This window comes from Anopheles merus, chromosome 2L, assembly GCF_017562075.2.
Source record: "Anopheles merus strain MAF chromosome 2L, AmerM5.1, whole genome shotgun sequence".
In the NCBI taxonomy this organism is placed as follows: domain Eukaryota; kingdom Metazoa; phylum Arthropoda; class Insecta; order Diptera; family Culicidae; genus Anopheles; species Anopheles merus.
This window is the reverse complement of record NC_054083.1, coordinates 12,527,538-12,548,075: the sequence shown is the minus strand read 5'-3', so window position 1 is coordinate 12,548,075 and position 20,538 is coordinate 12,527,538. Positions and strand designations below refer to the sequence as shown.

The following is a 20,538-nucleotide window of genomic DNA, read 5'->3' as shown; positions in this document are numbered from 1 at the left end:
AGCGTGGGATCTTATCGCTCGTTTCTGGGTTAAGTTCTTGATTGAAGCCTCACTGTTTTTAGCAGCACCGGTTAGTTAGTCGATCGAGGGATACTGTACCAAGATGACGTTGATCCTGTCGCTTTTACTCGTAGCATTCAGTACTCGACTGTGTGAGGGATCATTTTCGTTGCTAAGTGAACCGCGTCAAACGTGTGCCGGCTATTCAGGTATTGCGGACGCAATTGCCTACCTTACCAAATCGATATCAAATCAAACGGTCGCAAATGATCCATTGCTAGAGGTTAAAGGCAGCCTTCAAAACCTGTTGCAATTGGCTACGATTTTTCAATCCTGCGATGATGTCACCGGGCCTCCGGGATTGTACCGAGTGCGGGACGGAAATGACGTGCCGACCAATTACTTCTGTCAGACGGAACTGCTGGGTGGTGGCTGGACTGTGATACAGCGTCGAACTAGTGGTCGAACTAACTTTACGCGCAGCTTTAACGAGTATCAAAATGGTTTCGGGCATCCCGACCAGGAGTTTTGGATCGGCCTAACTCGTCTTAATCGGATAACCTCGCTGGCACAGTACGAATTGATCATCCTGATGGACGCGTTTGATGGTGCCACGGCGTCGGTTCGATACACAAACTTCAAGGTTGGCCCCGCCTCTGACGGATTTAGATTAGTGGCGCTTGAATACAGTAGTGGTGTTGGAAACTCGATGTCAAACTCCGCTAATAAGACATTCTCTACCTTCGATCGAGATACTGATTCTTCACTCTCAAATTGTGCTAACTCGTGGAGAGGAGGATGGTGGTTCGGTGCATGTGGTGACAGGTTCGTAACATACCTGAAGGCTACAAACTGACAGCTTTTTAATAATGTGTCTATCTCTATTGCAGCAATCTTAACGGATTTTATAATGGTCCAGCTGCTACGACAATTGCAAGGACATCGATGGTGTGGACATCCTTTAAAGGAAGTTTGCAATCGCTTAAGAGTTCTATAATGCTTATTCGCAAAAAGAGGGCATAAGTTGCTATGAAACAAATGCAATCGATAGCAATAAAACAGAGGAAATATACCGAAATATAAAGAGGTTCACTATATGAGTTATTTTATTTTAAATCTAGTTCGGCGTTTAAAAAGCTATTGCTTTTTTAAATTTTAAGGTTTAATCTCCCCCCCTCCACCTCTCCATCCATCCCAAACTAAGTGACAGAGATTGGAAAAAAATGTATCAATTGATGTTATTTAGTCATTGTCTGAAATAACTATACTTCATTATTTTATTTATACTCAATAAACGGTATTAAGAGCTGCAGTTATTATGTGTTTAAACTAGAAAATATTTAAACAAAAGTAAAAAAGGGGACGAATAAGATAAATGATAGCCTATTTGATATAATTTAATTATTTTATTATTTTTCAAATGCCCTTTTTCACCAAGCAGCTTACGGCAATCGACGAATCATCATTTGTGAAATTTTGTGTGAGTAACTCATCCCTCCAAAAGTTGTCCATATCATACCCTTACCGTACAGACTAGTAGCACCACCAAGATACTGACCATTAAGGTTGCTGAAAGACAGAAAAATATTTAAAACAAAAACAAAAAGTTAGATTAGAACTCAAAATCGGATTATTAAAGCATACCTGTCAGCGCAGCTCCTGTACCACCATGCACCGGTAAACTGTACGGCACAGTTTAACGCGAATTCGTCATTGTCATTATCAATGGTAGTGAATGGCATATCTTGGTGCCGTCGCAAGGAGTCGCCCGCCGTTCCGTTGTACGTTCCCAGTACATTTAAGCGATATAGTTCAGATTCGTCGCCTATCTGGAATGCGCTGTACCTTGCTACTGTTTTATTTCCGGTGAAATCCTCCAGAACAATCGCGAGCTCGTGTGGTGCCAAGTTTGTCGCACGGTAAAGATTGTTTAGACCCCACCAGAACTCACCAGTCTCCAAATCACCGAAGCCGTTCTGATAGTCATTCCAATTACGATAAAAATCGGTAGAGCCGTTGAACCGATTCTGAAACACCAACCAGCCACCACCAGCATAGCTCATGTTACAATATGCTTTCTGCGAGCTGCCAAACTCGCCCTTCAGCTTATATACTCCTGATGGAGAATTGGGTGGCACATCGGAACAGGATTTGTAGCTGCTGGGCGCAAAATCTTCGGATTCCTGCAACTTGCTGGTTATTTGATTGATCAATGTGATCAAATCATCCGGTTTGGTGGAGGAAGAAGGTGAAGTACCAATTCCTTTGATGGCTGCTTCTAACAGGTCCAGATTTTTTAACGCAGGCTCTGAATCAAAACACAGCGACTGAGGAAAATCGCATGTGGCTGCGATCCCTCGATGGACGTTAGCCAATAGTAGTAGCGCAGCGGTCAACCACATTCTGCAGTGCCTAGTGAGTGTGTACTGAACCGATCGTTTCTGTATCACGAATGTTGCAGACAAACTCGGCCGTCTAGTTGTTTGCACAGCTGAAAAGGTAAAAAGTGGTACAGCATTGCCCTAACCTAAATGAGTAAATAGAATAAAATTTCGAATTTGCAAAATTGAGAATATTTACTGGCGTCTGCATTCAATGTAGCAAAACAGCCTTGAATTTAATAGTCAACACCAACCAACCACGTAAACGTTATAGTGTTATAATGGGTACAGAACATGGCCATAGCGTTGTGTTAGTAAAAATGTTCCATCGGCAGTACAAAATTAACAAGCGATGATACAGGGTTTGGCAATTCAACTCAAGACCGGGTAATACTTTCTCGATTCGTCGTGAGTAAATGCCATGTTTACGACACGATGATTGAAAACGTCGATTCCCGGGATTACGATCGCATGACTGGGGCACACATTCTCGAGACCAAACATCAGCGCTAGCGGTTTGATAGATATATGAAGTGTGCCGCAGTCTTGCGATCAAAGTTAGCTCAGAGTTTCTTCAATTCTGTAGTTCCGAGTTTCTTCAACGTATCGAATCGAATCGACAGTGTTCCCCGAGATCTTAAATTGCATCGCAAAAGCCTATAAAAAACGGATAGTTTTAATATACATACTTTTAGCAGGATTAGTCATTTGCATAATTTAATGCTGTCAAATACTTCGGTCTAGAGTGTATAGTGTTATAATATTGAATACATGACAAATTTGTCGATTTTTTGTAAGCAGTATAATATTCGAACAATATAACAAAGGTGCTAATGCTTTGATTTGAGCTTGCAAAAAGCTCATGAAATATTTCACAGGCATAGGAAATCTTTCACTACGACAGACATGAAATATTTCACGAAATATCTCACCTCACCGCGCTAATAACATTAAAACATTAAAATATTTAATTTAGACAATCTGTATCCGAGAAACATGTTAGATATATTCTGAGGGAGTCATCATCATATAAAGTTTGTAAGTATTGATTGAAGTTGATAATTTACATACTTACCTTATCCAGCACTACAATCGCTTTGCGGCCTTGGTCTGTTGCAGGAGTGTCCGAAACTGCTAACAGTCTCGCGCTTTTGTCAACCAATCGGTTATCCCGACCTTAATGGCAGGCGCCTCGGCACCATCTCAACAACCTATCACTCTCCCTCTCTGTCCATGTGGACGGCTCAAAAGGACTCTGGAAAGTACTAGATGGGTCGTCCGGATCCATGCGTATAACATGACCTGCTTGATATCATATGCATGGAACCGAAGCTTGATATGCTGCATGACAGTGAGATCGCTGTATATCTCGTATAGTTCTTCGTTATATCGGCTTTTCAATTATCCTTCTAAACATTGGGAGCCAAAAATCCTCCTTAGCGTCTGCCTATTAAACGCGACTAAGAACATTTCGAGATTTGGACAGTGCATGATTCAAAAGCGTATGTGAGCACTACTACCAAATATATGTAAAGGTACGAGGTATCAGATTCGTTCATCGTGACATTTTCTTCAGGGGTGTACTGTTTTGTCACGCTATAGAATGATCAGTTGGCAGCTAACATCCTTGCATGCAATCCTTGTTGTCGGGTCTGACCTTCGATTCGAGATAGGTGAAGCTTTGGACGATTTCAAAAATGCGTTCACCCTTCCCCTTTACCTGTACGAATGTCTAAATTTGGGTCTGAAGTTGGTAGTTTAAGGCACTAAATATATAAGGCATGATGGTTCATAAACGTTCTATGATTGAAGCTAAATTACATATTATTATTTTTATTTATTTCAAAATTTTACTCTAAAGCCAACGCGGCCCTCAAAAGCTTCCCATGCAGCCTTTAACAGTCCGTAATGATTTTGTAAAGATTAAAATAATTTGTTTATTCCTTTGACTATTTTTAAATAATTAGTACCATAAGTCAAAGATAAGGCTTAAACAATTGAAAGATGTATAAATTTGATTAATAAAGGTCAATTTCTTACCCCTCATAACGAGTACCCCTTATGAAGAATTTTTCGCATAACGAACAAATCTAGTTGCTCTACAAATACCCCTCTTAACGAGTAAAGTAACGCATAACGCATAACGAGCAATTTTATTTTTATTCCCGATAAGACATCGTGATCATTTCTAGAGATTCAATACTAAGAACCATTAAATATCAAGCGATTTCCAAAAGAAACTAGTATAAGTGTGAAGGAGGTGTACGGGAGGTGACACATTAACACCCACTGCCAGTCCGAAACTCACGAGGTCATACAAACATCGGAAAAAGCCGGTGGAGTAAGTGAGGCTGTGTCTTCACTTTAATTGCTACGTTTATTTCCTTTTCATTTGACAATATTGGATGCTCTCTGCGGCTTCGGCCGTGGAAGTGAGCAGGACTTGGAGTTTATTGTGTATTTCACAAGTGTGAAGTGTATTGATGAGTGTGTTCTTGCATGCATTTTTGATCTACTTGCTCGTGAAGGCGAGAATTTCGATACTAAAAATTGATCAATGCATTACTGTTACTACTTGGAGGTGTTCCGTATGGTTGTGATACATATAATCCATATATACCTGCACTTTTCTTGAGCTGGTAACAATTATTCCACTTTTCTTACAAATTATATGAAAAAGAAACTCCCACATAACGAATTTTGAGCATAACGAGTGAGTCATTGGAACGGAATAAACTCGTTATGAAGGGTTCCACTGTAGATTTAAACGGTCATCCATTGTTGTTGAAATATTTTGAGGCTCCTGCTTTATATAGACATTTGAAAATTGTAGCAATACGGCCTTTTTGAACCGTTCCTCCTGAATAAAAAAAACTGTAAAGGCAAAAAACGTCGATCATTAAATGAGAAATTGAAATACGTGTAAATATACGTTAATATGTATATATACTATGTAAATATACGTAATAAAACCCATGATGCGAGAAAACCATTAAAAAATAACAGAAAAGGATGGGGTTATAAACAACATTAATCCATCTATTATCATATTTACACGTTTTTGGAACATCAGTCATCACACATAACATAACATAACATAAAGTGTTCATTAGGTGAGAGCAAACTCGAGTTAGACTAAATGATCAAAAAACAATTAATCAACTGATCGTTAGCAAGGTTTTTTTTCTGAGAAGTATCACCGAGAATAAACCATGTCTGTTTTTATTGTAAAAAGAATAAAAGAAGAAAAATGACCTTTGAAAAATAATTGTCATAAGATCGTTGTGCTTAGAATTGATTTCAATGGCTTTTTTATCTTAAAGTCGGGTCTAGCTTTATACGCATGTGTGGTCAAAGGATTGATGTTGGTTTTCTTCTTGGGTTTCTTGGCAACATCAATACGTAAATATTATTCAATAAGTCTTTAACTTTGCCATCACAAACAAATTACAAATTGCTGTAAAACCGCAAACCTTGTATGACATTTTGTAAGTTAGAAAAAAGAAAAATATGTTATCTTAGAAAAATGTAAATATCTCAGACGTGCCATTACTTTTAAAGCATACTCGCAGTTAATCATAAGAGGGTAATTTGCCAATTGTTGCACACTTAAGGGAATAGCCAACGTACTTCATATGTTTCCAGATTTCCAGCCAGATGGAAAAAGTCACAATATTCTAGTTATACAGTGTTTGGTCACTAAAGACATTTAAAACCTTTGTTCTATATAATATAGAGGTCGAGTTATCCACAACATTTGATAAAAAAGCGTGGGAAAGTTTTGAAAGTGTTTGGTTATGTGGATATGTTTGTCAATACTTTTGGTTAACCTTAAAAGTATGCCAGCAAAAAAGCGTTAAACTATTGAATTCTGTGCGTACACTGAAATATACATAAAAGAGCCCTAAATTGGATGTTTTTCTATCGAGTACGTTTGTCCTTAGTTCAAGCCGGAATTCCTCAAAATAAGTAGCGAACTTGCACCTGCTGCCGCACCCCATTGGTAAACACAATTCGGTCAAAATAATGACACAACGAAAACATTTAAGTTCTTAGACTTGTTCTAACATTTTATAATGTATAATTTTTATTTAATTTATTTATTTTAATTGTTAACTATTTTTAATAACAATATAATGGAGCTCTGATTAATATTATACCTTTTGTGCCTTTTACAAAATATACTGGATAAATTCAACAGTTTACACGTCATGATAGGATCATGTTTCAGCCATCGCATTAGAGTGGAGTTCTAAAAAAAGGTAAAAGGTTCTAGGTAAAAGTTTTTTGAAAAAGCTAAACCCTGGTCACATTAAGGATTTATAGTCTAAGACAAAATAAGAACGAAAGAGAATCTAGCCTCAAACTTATTTACACTAATCTTTCCTCTATTACATAAATTTAGAATCTAGTATATTTACGTTAATATAGCCTACATAGCCTATTGCCTATATAAAGGCGATTTGTAAGCCACTGGCTGGACGTGCAATTTGTTTTATACTTTTTTAATAGCAGATCAGCAAATTGCATTATTTTTATCATATTTGTTCTTAGGTGAATGTCACTAGTACTATGCCAAAGTGGTAAATTAAGGATTCTTTTAAGAAATTTGTTTTGGAAAACTTGAATTTTCTTTAGGTGTGTAGAGGCGCTTTTTTCCCAAACTGGGTATGCCTATAATAATATAGCACCGACAAACCGACGTGACACTGGCGTTACAAAAGTGTCCCACACGAAAGTACTGTCTTTTGTATGTGAGGCGATCACTTCCGTCAAAGTAAGCTCTGTTCATTGCTGCTTCGATGTAAATAACTTTTCTAAATACAAATTGCGAAGGAAGTGTGAGGCAAGATTTTGTGAGAAATTTTTTGATAAAACAACCAGGAAAATCATTTTATAAGTTTCCAAATCAATACAAAGGTGTGAGAAGTAAATAAAACAATGCGCATTGGAATTTGCGGAGAAAAACAAAAATGGGTTTTAGCAGTTCCTCCTTTGTGTCAGTGTAGTAAGCGAATCATTACAGAGATGGCGCAAGTGTTTAACGTATTTTCATTTGCAATAAGGAGACAACTTTTGAAGCTAATTTTGTTCGAAGTGTCACGTCGGTTTGTCGGTGAATATAGGCCGTAGGATTTGCTTATGAAGCAAAAGCTTATTTTTTAATTTAATTTTGATTTCCTGCTAGTAAAGCTATATAGAGATAATGAGGTTTTTGTTGCAGAGAGTATTCTATTTTATATAATATATGATACACTTTCGTGTTTTACAAAGAAAGTTCATAATTATAAAAATAGAAAGATATTTATCTTTTTAATTATAGTTCACTACTTTTGACCGAACACTGTTCACCTCATGAATTTGATTGTCAAAAGTGCGGATTATCGAGCGTGCGGGTTAAAAAGGTGCGGATTACCGATGTACATTAAACATAAACAGCAATCGACGACAAAAATCCTAGCAACGAATAGAAAAAGAGGAGAGCGCAATCTAGATCGCGCATTTGAGAGAGATGGTGAGAATAATGCTCGCCTAACACGGTGATATGACTACCATTTTATTTCTATAGCTAAAAGTGAGCGACTTAAAAAAAAAGTGTAAAAAGGAGGCTTTGGTGTGTGCAATAACTAGGATCGAAGCACTCTCTTTGTTCCAATTATTAAACAGTGGATTAAAATAAGTGTTGTTATTTTTAACAAAAATAAAAAAAATCGCAACTGAATCATGAGAATTAACTAATTATTCTTTGGCACAAACTCAACCGTTGTCGGTCAAGGCCTGCCGCCTGTACCCACTTTATGAAGTGAGCTTGGCTTTCTGTGACTTATTGTTACCATAGTAGTATAGTCCGTCCTACGTAAGCATGGTCTTTCAGGGCTTGTATTCATATGACGGGCATGTTGTTAATTCGAACGAGTTGACGACTGTACTACCAGACTATCCAAAGAATCAACTATATATTTTTTTGAATTTCAATAAAAATATAAAGTTTAAGTCATTCACAGGGCGAAATAAACCTTATTTTGTGACGCACAACTATTAGCAGTTTTGCCAAGATATCACTTCGTTTTGATTCAAATCAGCCAAAATATTTTCATTTGTGTTTAAACAATCTAAAAAGTACTTTTTTTCATATAAAATAGTAGATTATGTGGCAAAATGCTCAATGTTGAAAGAAAAATACTAGCTTTAATCAAAATTTTATAATTATTCGAATATACAACATTTTATACGCAGTGAGCAATAATTGTACTATGAGCAACAATTGGCAAATTACCCTATATATAAACAAGAAATGACGAACAAATAACAGGCTGATCTTTTCTTATTTATTTTTTTATTATTTATTTGCAAATATGTTATATATTTCGAATTTATATTGCCCTAAGTCTAAACCATTATATGTAAAAACATTACACTTTATAGTTTTTCGGTCTCAATATGTTGTTAAATTTTCAAATGATTATTATGTTAAGCGAATAAGTATGATTAAATAATAGTTTTCAAATATTTACTTTTTAATCCTTAAACACCTTACGTTTAACATTCTCTGCAGTGTTTTCTATAAACGATTATCGGTTGAGGTGCAAAGTCCGTGAGTCCAAACTATCCAGCGAGACATTCATCCTTATAGCCACCGTGTGTCAAAACAAAATACACACCATACAATATGGATCTTGTTTGGATTTAACCTGTCCAAAATAATAAAAAAAGACAAAATTTGAATCATTCACTTTCGGCCGCTGTTGGCCACATTCCACTCGATTGGCCTGTCAACCGTCAACCGCCAACCCCGGGCAGGAGGTGATTTGTCACTACACTTGCTCCCGTAAGGTGAATGAAAAAGTAAATCAAACCGGTGGCCCATAGGGACAGTGACACAATCAGACACAGAGGATCAGACTACAACAGAAGAAGCAACAACAGCATCATCATTGCAGGCTCATACATCATGATTAATTTCAACCGCAGTATCTTGAGCTTCCATGGTTTGTACTTTGTTGCCGACTATTCTGCGATTATCTTGAGAAGCTGCTCTCATTGCATTGACATTGATCATCTTCTACAAGTTCCGTTGCGTGATGGAAGATCCGTAAGACGAAACATACATCAGAACATATCCCGGTTTGGTATTATGCCCTCCTCAATTCGGAAGCTACCTGGCTCATCATTATCAAGCATCGAAGCTATAGAGTCTTGAATAGAAGAACATAAATAAGAAACAGAGCCAGAACGATACAGAATACGTCCTACAAGATTACTCAATTCTTTCCTCCTAAGCCCTGGTTTATTGAATTGTGTCCACTTGTGACGGAAACGAATCCCGCCAGAAACAAATATATCATTCTTTGCGCCGGAACCAACGGTCCCAGCGAGATGAAGAAGTGGGAGGATTTTGCTTTGCTCTTAGACTTCAGACTTCGTCGAGGGATGGCAGGTACGATCACTGTTGCGTAGTTTTATGAATGAACTATTTCCATGCCATCTGCTGGGATAGAAGGACCACGTGAGAAGTCATTCCTTGCTGTAAGATCTTTGCTGCTAGAACAAACGGGAGAACATGTAGTAAAGTGTATCGCAGATGTAAGAGTACCGATTTGTTCGGTGGACAAATTGAGTGAAATAAATCACGGTGCGCTTGGTTAACTATTTAAAAACAGTTTTTAATTTGCTAGGGAGAATACCAGCTTCAGCCACACTAGCACGCGTGTTATAACATACTACTGTAGGGAGAGAAAAGTAATAATTTGTGAGCCAGTCGAAGCCGAGCCGGTCTCATGGTACAGTCGTCAACTCGTACGACTTAACAACATGTCCGTCATGGGTTCAAGCCCCAAATAGACCGTGCCGCCATACGTAGGGCTGACTATCCTGCTATGGGGGGAAATCAATAAGTCACTGAAAGCCAACCCCACAAGTGGGTTGGCAGGCCTTGACCGGCATCGGTTGTTGAGCTAAAGAAGAAGAAGAAGAGCCAGTCGAAGCCATACTCTATAGCCGTTAGCCAGTCTCATTTCTCCAGTGCCTACTTTGTTTGTAACTCAAATTCAAATAGACTGTAAAAATTGCCAGCAAAATGCCCAAAATGGGCAACAAAAAAATTGTAATTTAAGTACTTTTCCACACCAATCTTAGGAAAGTAAGAGTGTAAAATTGTTTGAAATATTTTTGTCCACCTATTAGCATTAATTAAAACATTTACCGACCCGTATTCGTGTTGCCAAAAATAGGAAATTAAGCCTGCCAAAAATAGGACCAAACTGCCGAAAATGGGAACAAATTCTGTGTTTGCATTTTCACGAATATCTCTAAAAAATACATTTACTTCGGCAAATAAAATATAGCACAACATAATACGATAGTTTACCGTTCAAAATAATGTCACTTTCATGAAAAATAATAAAAAATGTAAGTGTACCAGCAGATTTATTGAAACTGCTGTACTAACCTGCCCAATACTGGTACATTTACCCTACATGTTTCTCAAGGCAAATTCATTATTGATTTAAGTGCATTTAAATATGTTTTTAATTTTTGTTTTGTGTATTACACATATCATCACACATTGGCTGGTATTATTGAATCCGTTCGTAGCGGCGGCGTACGTCCCGACACTCATTTTCCTAACGTACTAGATCAGCGGTCGGCAAACTTTTGTGGTAAAGGGCCAAATTAAGTAAATGATCAAGTGCCGCGGGCCAGGAGAATGCGATTTTTTATCAGCGCTTAATTTATTACAATTTAACCTTTTAGAAACCTCTTAGCCGGTCTCATGGTACAGTCGTCAACTCGTACGACTTAACAACATGCCCGTCATGGGTTCAAGCCCCAAATAGACCGTGCCGCCATACGTAGGACTGACTATCCTGCTATGGGGGGGGAATCAATAAGTCACTGAAAGCCAACCCCACAAGTGGGTTGGCAGGCCTTGACCGTCATCGGTTGTTGAGCCAAAGAAGAAGAAGAAGAATAAACCTCTTAGGTATTATTGTTGTTTTTCTGTAATTATATCATCTAAGCATGATTCATAATTGATGATACCTGCTTTAAAAGTTAATTGTAATCTTTAATCATTTGAGAATCGGCAATAGATGGCCAAAAATGTGATTAGTCAAAAAATAACAAAAAAAGGATCAATATTGCTTCTTGAAGACCCCATCCTTCCACGCCGCAAAAAATATTGCGGATATTCCGGGGATGATACAAAAGTCGTAACGGCAGAATTTGCATATGACACCTTAGTCCGCAAACTGGTACAACATCCGTCACATGTGTTCCATCGATTTTTTATGGACCAAAATGATGGAAAAGCTTTTCTCTAAAAATTTTGTCGAGAAAACTTAGGATGCCTTCGTCCATCATGGTGAAAATTCGGGATAACTGACGAAAGGCAACTCGCAAAGTCTGAGATAAATTTGTGCAAGTAAGCTTAAATAATTACCTTTCAAATGATGTACATGTAAAGAAATTGTCTCTCCTAGTTTTTTTCTACAGCTAGCCGAAAAAAGGCATTTTTTCTTGTAAAAGTTACGGGGATATTGATCTTGAGTTCAAACATACCGAACGATCCCGTCATTCCATAGTCTTCTTCTTCTTCTTTTGGCTCAACAACCGTTGACGATCAAGGCCTGCCATTCCATAGTACTTTAATTAAAATTGAAAGAGTTCGATGACATAAAATACTATTCTAAAAATTATTTAGTAATTTGTATACGAATAGTTTCTTCCCATCTTTCAAAATCAGTCAAAACCTTTCGCGGGCCGGATAGAATGTTGCGGCGGGCCGCATTTGGCCCGCGGGCCGGACTTTGCCGACCGCTGTACTAGATGGTTTCTACAGTTATTCACCGCGGCGTTGTAGGACCGGGCTCATGAAATATGTTGTCATCCCTAGATTTTCATGTGAGCGCCGTACGTTCCCGCTACGAACGAATTCAATAATACTAGCCATTGTACCACGACGTAACATTTATGGTTTTCTGATTATGGTTACTTGGATAATTTCAAGTAGATTGCGCTAAATCCAACGTGGAGACAAAAAAAACAGCAATAGAGAAAGAAGGCAAAATTCACCGTAGCAACGAATAGAAACGGAAGAGCGCAATCTAGAGCGTAAAGTGCATTTGAGAGAGTTTGGTGAGAATAATGGTCGCATAACACGGCGATTTGACGAGCGTTACATTTTAATAGCTAAAAGTAAGCGACTTCAATAAAAACGTGTAAAATAAAATAAAAACACGCGCATTTGTCCAAAAACGTGTCAAACTTTATTGAACGATTTGTGTTTGCTTGTTATTCACTATAGCTAAAAAGTCAAGTTTGCCGCGTTCAGTAGCCCGTTCCACCACCAATTTGTCGGAGCATCATTCGGGTCTTCTTCAAACTGTAGTTGTATCCGCGGAACGAATTCCAGTAGATACCGGTCTTCTCTAGCGTAGGTCCGTTCAGGTACAGACCGTTAAGGTTGCTGTGAATGGGTGAAAAATGTGTAAGCATTTTTTTTTTTGTATCTTTTCATGCTATACGTACCTGTCCCCGCAAGATTTGTACCACCAGGCACCGTGAGTATGGGCAGCACAGTTCTGATCGAACTTGTCATTGTCGTAGTCGAAGGTGGAGAAGCGCATGCCCTCAGCCTCAAACGAGTTGCCAGCACCGCCGAGGAAGCCCTTCAGCTTCAGGATCCTGTACTGATCGTTCTCATCGGAGATTGAGAACAGATCGTACTGGGCGTAGGTAACGTTCTTCTCAAAGTCCTCCAACATAATCATAAGCTGGGCACCACCGTTCTTGGTGAACTGGTAAATACGGTCCAGTCCAAGCCAGTACTCCCCACCGTCGTTGTTTCCGAATCCATACTTGTACTCCCTCCATGGACGGTAGAAGTCAACGCTACCATCGAAACGGTTCTGAATGACCATCCATCGGCCGCCATAGTCCAGCATGCAGATCACTTTTACCGGCTTGTAGAAGTTGGCCTTAATCCAGTAGGTGCCCGTTTTCTTGATGTTAGGATCCTCACAAGAAGAGTAGATCCTGTCATCCAGCGGCTTGCTCTTGCGTGCATAGCTGCACTTCAGTCCGAACAGAGCCTCGGTCAGATAAGTTCTATCAGGGATGTTTTGCTGGAACTGAGTCAATTCTCTGGCGATGGCGCAATAAAAATGGCAAGGTTATGAAACGGCTTATTTACGAAGGGAACTGTGGAAATTTTTTAATTTGAAATACTTACTCGACATCAGACTTAATGATGGTAAGATTCTGGCGAACGATATTTAGTTGATTGTCGACAGCATTTGCGATCAGCTGTGTTTGGGATGACACGAATGCAACCGATTCCGTCTCTTTGTGGATTTCTCCAACGTCTCTCTGGATGCCATCGGCCTTAATTTCCAAATCTAGCAGTGACTTGATGATCTTCTCATCCAGATCGTCGATTTGGTCGACGATGTCCTTGCAGTTGCAACTCGGCGGAGGATTCGGTTTTGGGAAGTCGTACTCTGACTCTGATGGTTGTGCAGGATGGCTAGGGTACGAGCCTCCATAGCCGCCGCCGCCGCCGTAACCGCCGTCGTAGCCACCACCTCCGTAACCGATATTGGACGGAGCGAAGTTTGGTGGACGGTAATCACCGTGGGAGTTACCTCGATGTGGTCCGTGAACTGTATTGTAGTATTCGTAGTTGCGCAGACCACCATCATCATTTTCAGGGATTTCGTCGCTCGCCTTGATCTCCTCGACGATCTCTTCCGGAACCGCATCTTCCTTGTCCTCGGTCGTTTCGGCACTAGCTAGCGCCAGCGCCAGCGTTAAAACTAGGAAGAACTTTCTCATGCTGCACTGCGACTCTACCAAACAAGACTCCAGACGGAACTGATACAGTCTGACCACCATCAGGCTCAATTTATAGCAAATTTTGGCAGTTCAACGTCCCTTTCTGCGATCAGCTGGTACCGTTACTTGCGAAACATCTTCCAAACATACCACCACAAACAGGTCTACCAGACCAGACAAATCCCGAGGTTTTATCGGCTCCACGCAGCTAGCACATCCAGCTGATAATTTATTACGATAGCAAGATGGGACAGGAATAGGCACGCAGGAAAAAAACGTATGCTAGCTAATTTTCTTTGCCAAAATCGTTGGCGAATGCCGCTACACGTACAGCTCAAACTTTCCGCAACCCACTGGTTCATCTATTCACATCTTCCTATGCCCCATGATGTGTCCCCAACACCAGCGCCCAGTTGTGTTCATTAGCGCGCCGCTACACAAGCGGACCAGCTGAGCGTTAAAGGCACAGGAATTGGCCCATTTCTTCCCAAAATATGCAAATTTCCTCTATAGCAACGCCTAATCTGCCTAGAGCAAGAACTGGTTCTAGGGGGGATCAAGTTCGTCGATCTAATGTACACAAGCGAAAAAAACTAGTTTTTGCATGGATTTCGTTTGGTGTTTGATTTCGATCGCCCTAAAATTGATTCAATATGTAGAATTAAAAAAAACGATAAAACCCGAGAACTTACCAAATAGTAGTGCAAACCAAATCCGTTCGATCTGTTCCGCTGCATGCTGTGCTCGATTCAAATTATACAACAAAAAAAAACCGACTAGAAATAGCTGGTTAGCACATTATAGGAGCATCAACCAATGCGACAAACTACACGCAAAGGATAGCTTCAGTTGTTTTTGGGTATTCTATTTTTGATGAACCTTTCTACCTGAGACACGAACTATATGCGGTCAGTGACTTTCAGATTAATGGGAACACTGGCAAGATAACAATAAGTTTTTTTTCTTGTTGGAGGCCTATAATTACACTCACCCTCCAGGACGCGAGTGACAAGTTAGCGAATATCATAGCTAACGGTATATTTTGCGCTCTATTTTGTAGCAAATATATTTGCATTTTAAAATGCACAACGATTGACGTAGGCAAAACGCAAAATTAGGGCCAATATTTTTTGCATGCCCTCAGTGTAACAAATAGGCTCAAACGGGCAATTTATTTCAATATTTGGCTGTAGTAAGTTTACGAAATATTTTGCTTCAATCGATACAGAATTCTGTATTGAGTACTGTTGGACTGGAGTGCTGAGAGCATAAACTTTGGTAAACTGTTGTTGAGGTATACCTACTTTCAAAACTGAAAAATGTGTTTAATTTGCAGAAATGTAAGTGTCTCTTTTATAGTACAATTCTGACACCAATTTGTAAATGCGTTTATAAATCTTTAGTAAAAAGTAACTGAATTTAATTTAATCCATTTAGCAATTAGTCACTTAATAAAACACGTTCGTGTTGACAAAATAATTGTTATTATTTTTATACTTTTCCAAAAAATATAATTGGATAATCATATTCATAGGCCTATTTCATTTATGCATGCAACAGTAGAATAGACATACGAAAACAGAAAATGAACAATAAAGTCCAGAGATAGGAAGAATCGCAAATTAGGTAACTCTCATTCCGTTTGCCTCCTGTTCGTCCGACGGGTGATCTTCTAGCAGCCATCCATGCGTCTTCTAACGGTATCACATCGCGGTCCCATTGGACCCATCTTCTGACCATGACCGAGGAGTATTTAAGGCAGCGTTTTCGCAAGACGACTGTCAGTGCTCACTAGGAAGCGTTCACAAGATGAAGTTGATCGTGCTTGTTTTAGCAGTAGGCTGTATGGCTAGCTTGGGCTACGCCGAAATCGCTCCAAAGTATGGAATTAGGCCCCCGACGCCCACCACCCCTCCACCCATTCAGCAAGGTGGCAGTGATATCGATAAATGTGGTTGCCATAATATTGTGGACAAGCTAAGGAAGGTAGAGTCGAATCTTTTGAAACTCATCCTGAACCTACGCAACAAATACGGTGCTGTGTACAGTGAGCTGCAGGACATGAAGAAGAACGTCAAGAGTGTGTCCTGGTATGTCGGTCAAACGTCTACGACGGGTGAAAACATCAACGATCAGCTCTTTAACTCTTCGCTTGCTTTGTCCGAGATAATGCAGTCAATCAGGTATGACCAACACTTTCATCGTGAATGTTGCTTGCTCTAATTAAATATGTTCTCTTTATCCTTAATTTTACCACAATTATCTTGCAGAGATCTTACCATCAACCAGCAGGGATTGGTGACAAAAACGTTCCTTACCGAATCTATTCTGGATCTGGAAGGACGTCAAGGAGAGCACAGACCTCCGGCACCAGAGGAAGACACCATCTACACGTCTTGTGATGATTCGCGCATTACCCAGACTGGTACCTACCTGGTGCAGGATGCATTCTCTGAGCCTACAAAGGTGATTTGCGTGCTGGACTTCAGCGTGGGACGATACACCGTTATTCAGAACCGTCAGGACGGATCGACCGATTTCTACCGTGCATACAGCGATTACCGTAGCGGTTTCGGCCAGTTTGATGGTGGCGATTACTGGCTGGGTCTGGATCGCATCTACAATATGACTGCTTCAGGAGATTACGAATTGTTCATCGTGCTGGAAGATTTTGAAAAGAACGTTACTACCGCGACTTACAATGAATTCGCCATCGGTAGCGGAGTCGACTTCTACCCTATTACCAAGTTGGGCGGATACTCTGGCAATGCCGGTGATTCGCTAGGACCAATAATTGGTGTGCTGTTCAGCGCGTTCGATATCGATCTAGACAACAGCGAAAGCAACTGTGCCGTCTCTAACCGCGGTGCCTGGTGGTACACAGGTTGCGGAAAGAGGTAAGTTAGCACCGTCGTGTATTTAACTAATGCTGATCATTTAAAATTTGCACATTTTCTGTGATTTTAGCAACTTGAACGGTCTCTACCTGAAGGGTCTGACTGGTGGTACCACCGGTATGTTCTGGCAGACTTTCCGCGGACCTAACTACAGTCTTAAGAAGAGTCGTATGATGTTGAGGCGCAAGGAAATGGTAACCACGACCGAGGGTACTACGACAACCACGACAACGACTGAAGGAACTACCATGCCCCCAGAGACAACAATGGAGACCACGGTTCCATCCACTGATCCGCCTATGCGCCGTTTCTACTGATGAGTGAACATTCTGGTGGGATTATGATTGACTTTAAGTTTAATTGAAAGCAATAAAAATAATGATTTTTACAATCTTAACGCAGTTTTTTTGTTTGACGTTTCGGATAGTTTGTTGAAATATTAAAAAAAAACACTAAAATTTCTCAGTAGTATGAACTCTAGAAAGACTATTCATTTTTTCTTTGACTATCGGGCAAGGAACATCGTTTACACTAGTGGTGCGTGTTCGGAATCGGACCTATCGGTTCTGGAGCCGACTCCGGAGTTGAATCCAGGATCGGCTCCGGAATTAGAATCATCTCAGGAATCGGAATCGACCTGGGAATCGCAATTTGCTCCGGTAACGGAATCAGGCTTGACTCCAAAAATGCAGAATGAGAATTAGTTTTTGAATTAAAATAAGAAGTGTGGAAAGCGAAATAAGTCCAGGAATCTCCATGTGAACAGATCATTTACAGGTAAAAATTGATTCTTTACCGCTATCAACACGTAGCAGTTTGAGTCCAACGCTTATTCCTATGAAGATGCCAAAACCGACTCCGTTTCGAAGCCAATTCTTATTTCGGAGTCAATTCCGATGTCGGAGCCGATTTTGATTCCGGAACCAATTTCGGAACCGATTCCGATTCCGGAGCCGATTCCAAAACAAATTCTGGAGCTGATTCCGGAACCAATTCCGAAGCTGATTCCGGAACCAATTCTGGAGCCGATTAAGGAATCGATTCCGGAAACTGATTCCGGACCTACTAGCCGTAATGTATTCCAGAAAACCTAGAAGCTAGCCGGAATCGATTCCGACGAGATCTTCATTTTTCCCTTCACTAGTTTACACTTATGTAGTATAAGATATGTTTAATTAAAAAGATTGGTTGTATTGCAATACAGTCTTTCCCGAGTTACACGACACTCGAGTTACGTGAATTTGAATTTAGCGAATTTTCATTTTTGACAGTTCATATGTCAAAACAGTACAATTTTCTGCATCAATTTTCAAATGAAAGATAATTTACAATTTTTCCAAAAGTTTTAAATTATTAAAAATACATAAATAACCAAATTTTCCACTCGACTTGCATTAAACAAGTAATATATTACATAAATGAACAAAACTTAAACAAACATTATTAATGATCAATTATATTTTGATGGTTAATCGTGATATTCGACTTAAGGGAAATACGAGTTACGCGAATGTCTTGGGAACGCGTTGTTCGCGTAACTCGGGGAAAGACTGTACAGTGAAACCCTTCCAAATTAGTATCTCACATAACGAGCATTATCGTTTGTGTTTCTGATTAGTGATGAGAAAAGTTCCAAAAATTGAGGAACGGTACGAACCTGCTAATCTGGAGAAAAAGAACAGAACGCAAAACGTAGGTTCGAGATAATCTGCCCTGGTTACGCTTTTCAGTTGCTCACTTTATATATTGATTATATTAAAGTACCCATTCAATATTGTTTAAAATATTATATGTTCTATAATCACACAGGTGCAATACAAACAAAACTAAATAATAGTTTATCCAATTAGTGAAACTATTCTTCTAATTTTTTTTATATAAAAATATTTATTACATGTTTTTATTTACTTATCTACTAACAGCCTTACGTTATACACTATGCTATACATAAATAATTTAATACAAAATTAATCATTTTTTGATGTTTATACCAGCGATGTAGAACTCATTTGACAAAAAGCCAATAAAAATAGTAGCATGGACCTTAGCCTAGTTTTTACATGATATTGTATAGTTCAAAAATCAGATCGTAAGCTGATCTTTTCATTTCATTTTGGGATAATAGTTATGTTACAAAAGTTAAATCTTTGATGTAAAAAAATAGCTGTAGCAGATTATTTTCAATTGGTCATAGGCTTCTGATATTACCAACAGTTGCATAGTTTTATGGGAACTAACAAGATTCAGTACGCAAAAATAATTTGCAAAAACTGGTCATGACTAACGCGTTAGTTCCAATACAGAGCAGTAAATTTTGTAAAGTAAAGTTGATATTGGTGTCACTTTGATTATCAATATTTTTGAGCTGGAATTAAAGTAGCGAATGTTTACTTTTGATGCTGTATCTTCTTCTTCTTCTTTGGCTCAACAACCGATGCCGGTCAAGGCCTGCCAACACACTTGTGGGGTTGGCTTTCAGTGACTTATTGATTTCCCCCCATAGCAGGATAGTCAGTCCTACATATGGCGGCACGGTCTATTTGGGGCTTGAACCCATGACGGGCATGTTGTTAAGTCGTACGAGTTGACGACTGTACCATGAGACCGGCTTGATGCTGTATAAAGTCCATAAATTACAACAGGTCATTCAGTCCAGTTCAGATCGCCATTTTACAGAGGAGTGTAAGGTGTCATTTAAGTTCTTAGTACCCGTTATTTCCCTCTTGCCAATCTCCATAGAAATCTTCATTCATTATAGCGACCAACATCAGAATCAAAAGCCCACCTGTAGTTTATTTAATCACATTGGTCTTGGTAGGATGCCTGATCGAATGCTTGAGATTGGTTGTAACATTCTATCAAATGTAACACGTGTTTGGGCTGACATCTGATTTCATCTGATTTCTAAACGTTTTGCAGATGAGAAACGTTAATGTTCTATCTTTAGTATCATTAGTATATTCGACTAAATTCGAGTTCGACATTTGCCAAATATGCCAACCAAGTGTGAGATCTTTCGTTTTTAATTCTTGTTGGGTGAGTGATTTTGTTAATTTGTGCAAGTCTTTTTCTTATAGAAATTGGTTAATTGGTCGTCAAGTGCCTTAATAGCTGATTTTTGAACTATACAATATCATGTAAAAACTAGGCTAAGGTCCATGCTACTATTTTCATTGACTTTTTGTCAAATGAGTTTGAATTCGCTGGTATAAACATCGAAAAATGATTGGTGGCTTTATAAAAAAATAATTATGTTCCTAAACTACAAACAGATGAATAAGACATTTGCGATTTTGTATGAGGTAGAAAAATGAATGAGTTGTTGCTTTTAAGACTTGTTCATCAAATCAAAACAAACGTTTTACTAACAAATTTAATCATCGGAAAGAGTTCAATTAAATTTACATTGATTTTTTAACCATTTT

At 39.0% G+C, this 20,538-nt stretch overlaps 4 protein-coding genes across 4 annotated transcripts; 2 read left to right on the top strand and 2 right to left on the bottom strand.

Moving 5' to 3' along the window:
• Positions 1-42: 42 nt before the first annotated feature.
• On the top strand, positions 43-1,092 carry LOC121594082 (angiopoietin-related protein 6-like). The gene is made up of 2 exons (XM_041917009.1): positions 43-825; positions 891-1,092. The coding sequence occupies exons 1-2, from the start codon at positions 104-106 to the stop codon at positions 1,021-1,023; spliced, it is 855 nt and encodes a 284-aa protein (XP_041772943.1). The 5' UTR covers positions 43-103; the 3' UTR covers positions 1,024-1,092.
• A 207-nt stretch (positions 1,093-1,299) lies between these two features.
• Positions 1,300-2,448, bottom strand: LOC121594081 (ficolin-2-like). The gene is made up of 2 exons (XM_041917008.1): positions 1,645-2,448; positions 1,300-1,569 (listed from the first exon to the last, which is right to left on the bottom strand). The coding sequence occupies exons 1-2, from the start codon at positions 2,400-2,402 to the stop codon at positions 1,443-1,445; spliced, it is 885 nt and encodes a 294-aa protein (XP_041772942.1). The 5' UTR covers positions 2,403-2,448; the 3' UTR covers positions 1,300-1,442.
• Positions 2,449-12,626: 10,178 nt separating this feature from the next.
• Positions 12,627-14,280, bottom strand: LOC121594258 (fibrinogen-like protein 1). The gene is made up of 3 exons (XM_041917327.1): positions 13,615-14,280; positions 12,912-13,526; positions 12,627-12,849 (listed from the first exon to the last, which is right to left on the bottom strand). Exons 1-3 carry the CDS (start codon positions 14,274-14,276, stop codon positions 12,711-12,713), a joined length of 1,416 nt encoding a protein of 471 aa, XP_041773261.1. The 5' UTR covers positions 14,277-14,280; the 3' UTR covers positions 12,627-12,710.
• Positions 14,281-15,984: 1,704 nt separating this feature from the next.
• On the top strand, positions 15,985-17,510 carry LOC121592575 (angiopoietin-1-like). The gene is made up of 3 exons (XM_041914161.1): positions 15,985-16,399; positions 16,487-17,113; positions 17,184-17,510. Exons 1-3 carry the CDS (start codon positions 16,026-16,028, stop codon positions 17,428-17,430), a joined length of 1,248 nt encoding a protein of 415 aa, XP_041770095.1. The 5' UTR covers positions 15,985-16,025; the 3' UTR covers positions 17,431-17,510.
• The last annotated feature ends 3,028 nt before the right edge of the window (positions 17,511-20,538 follow it).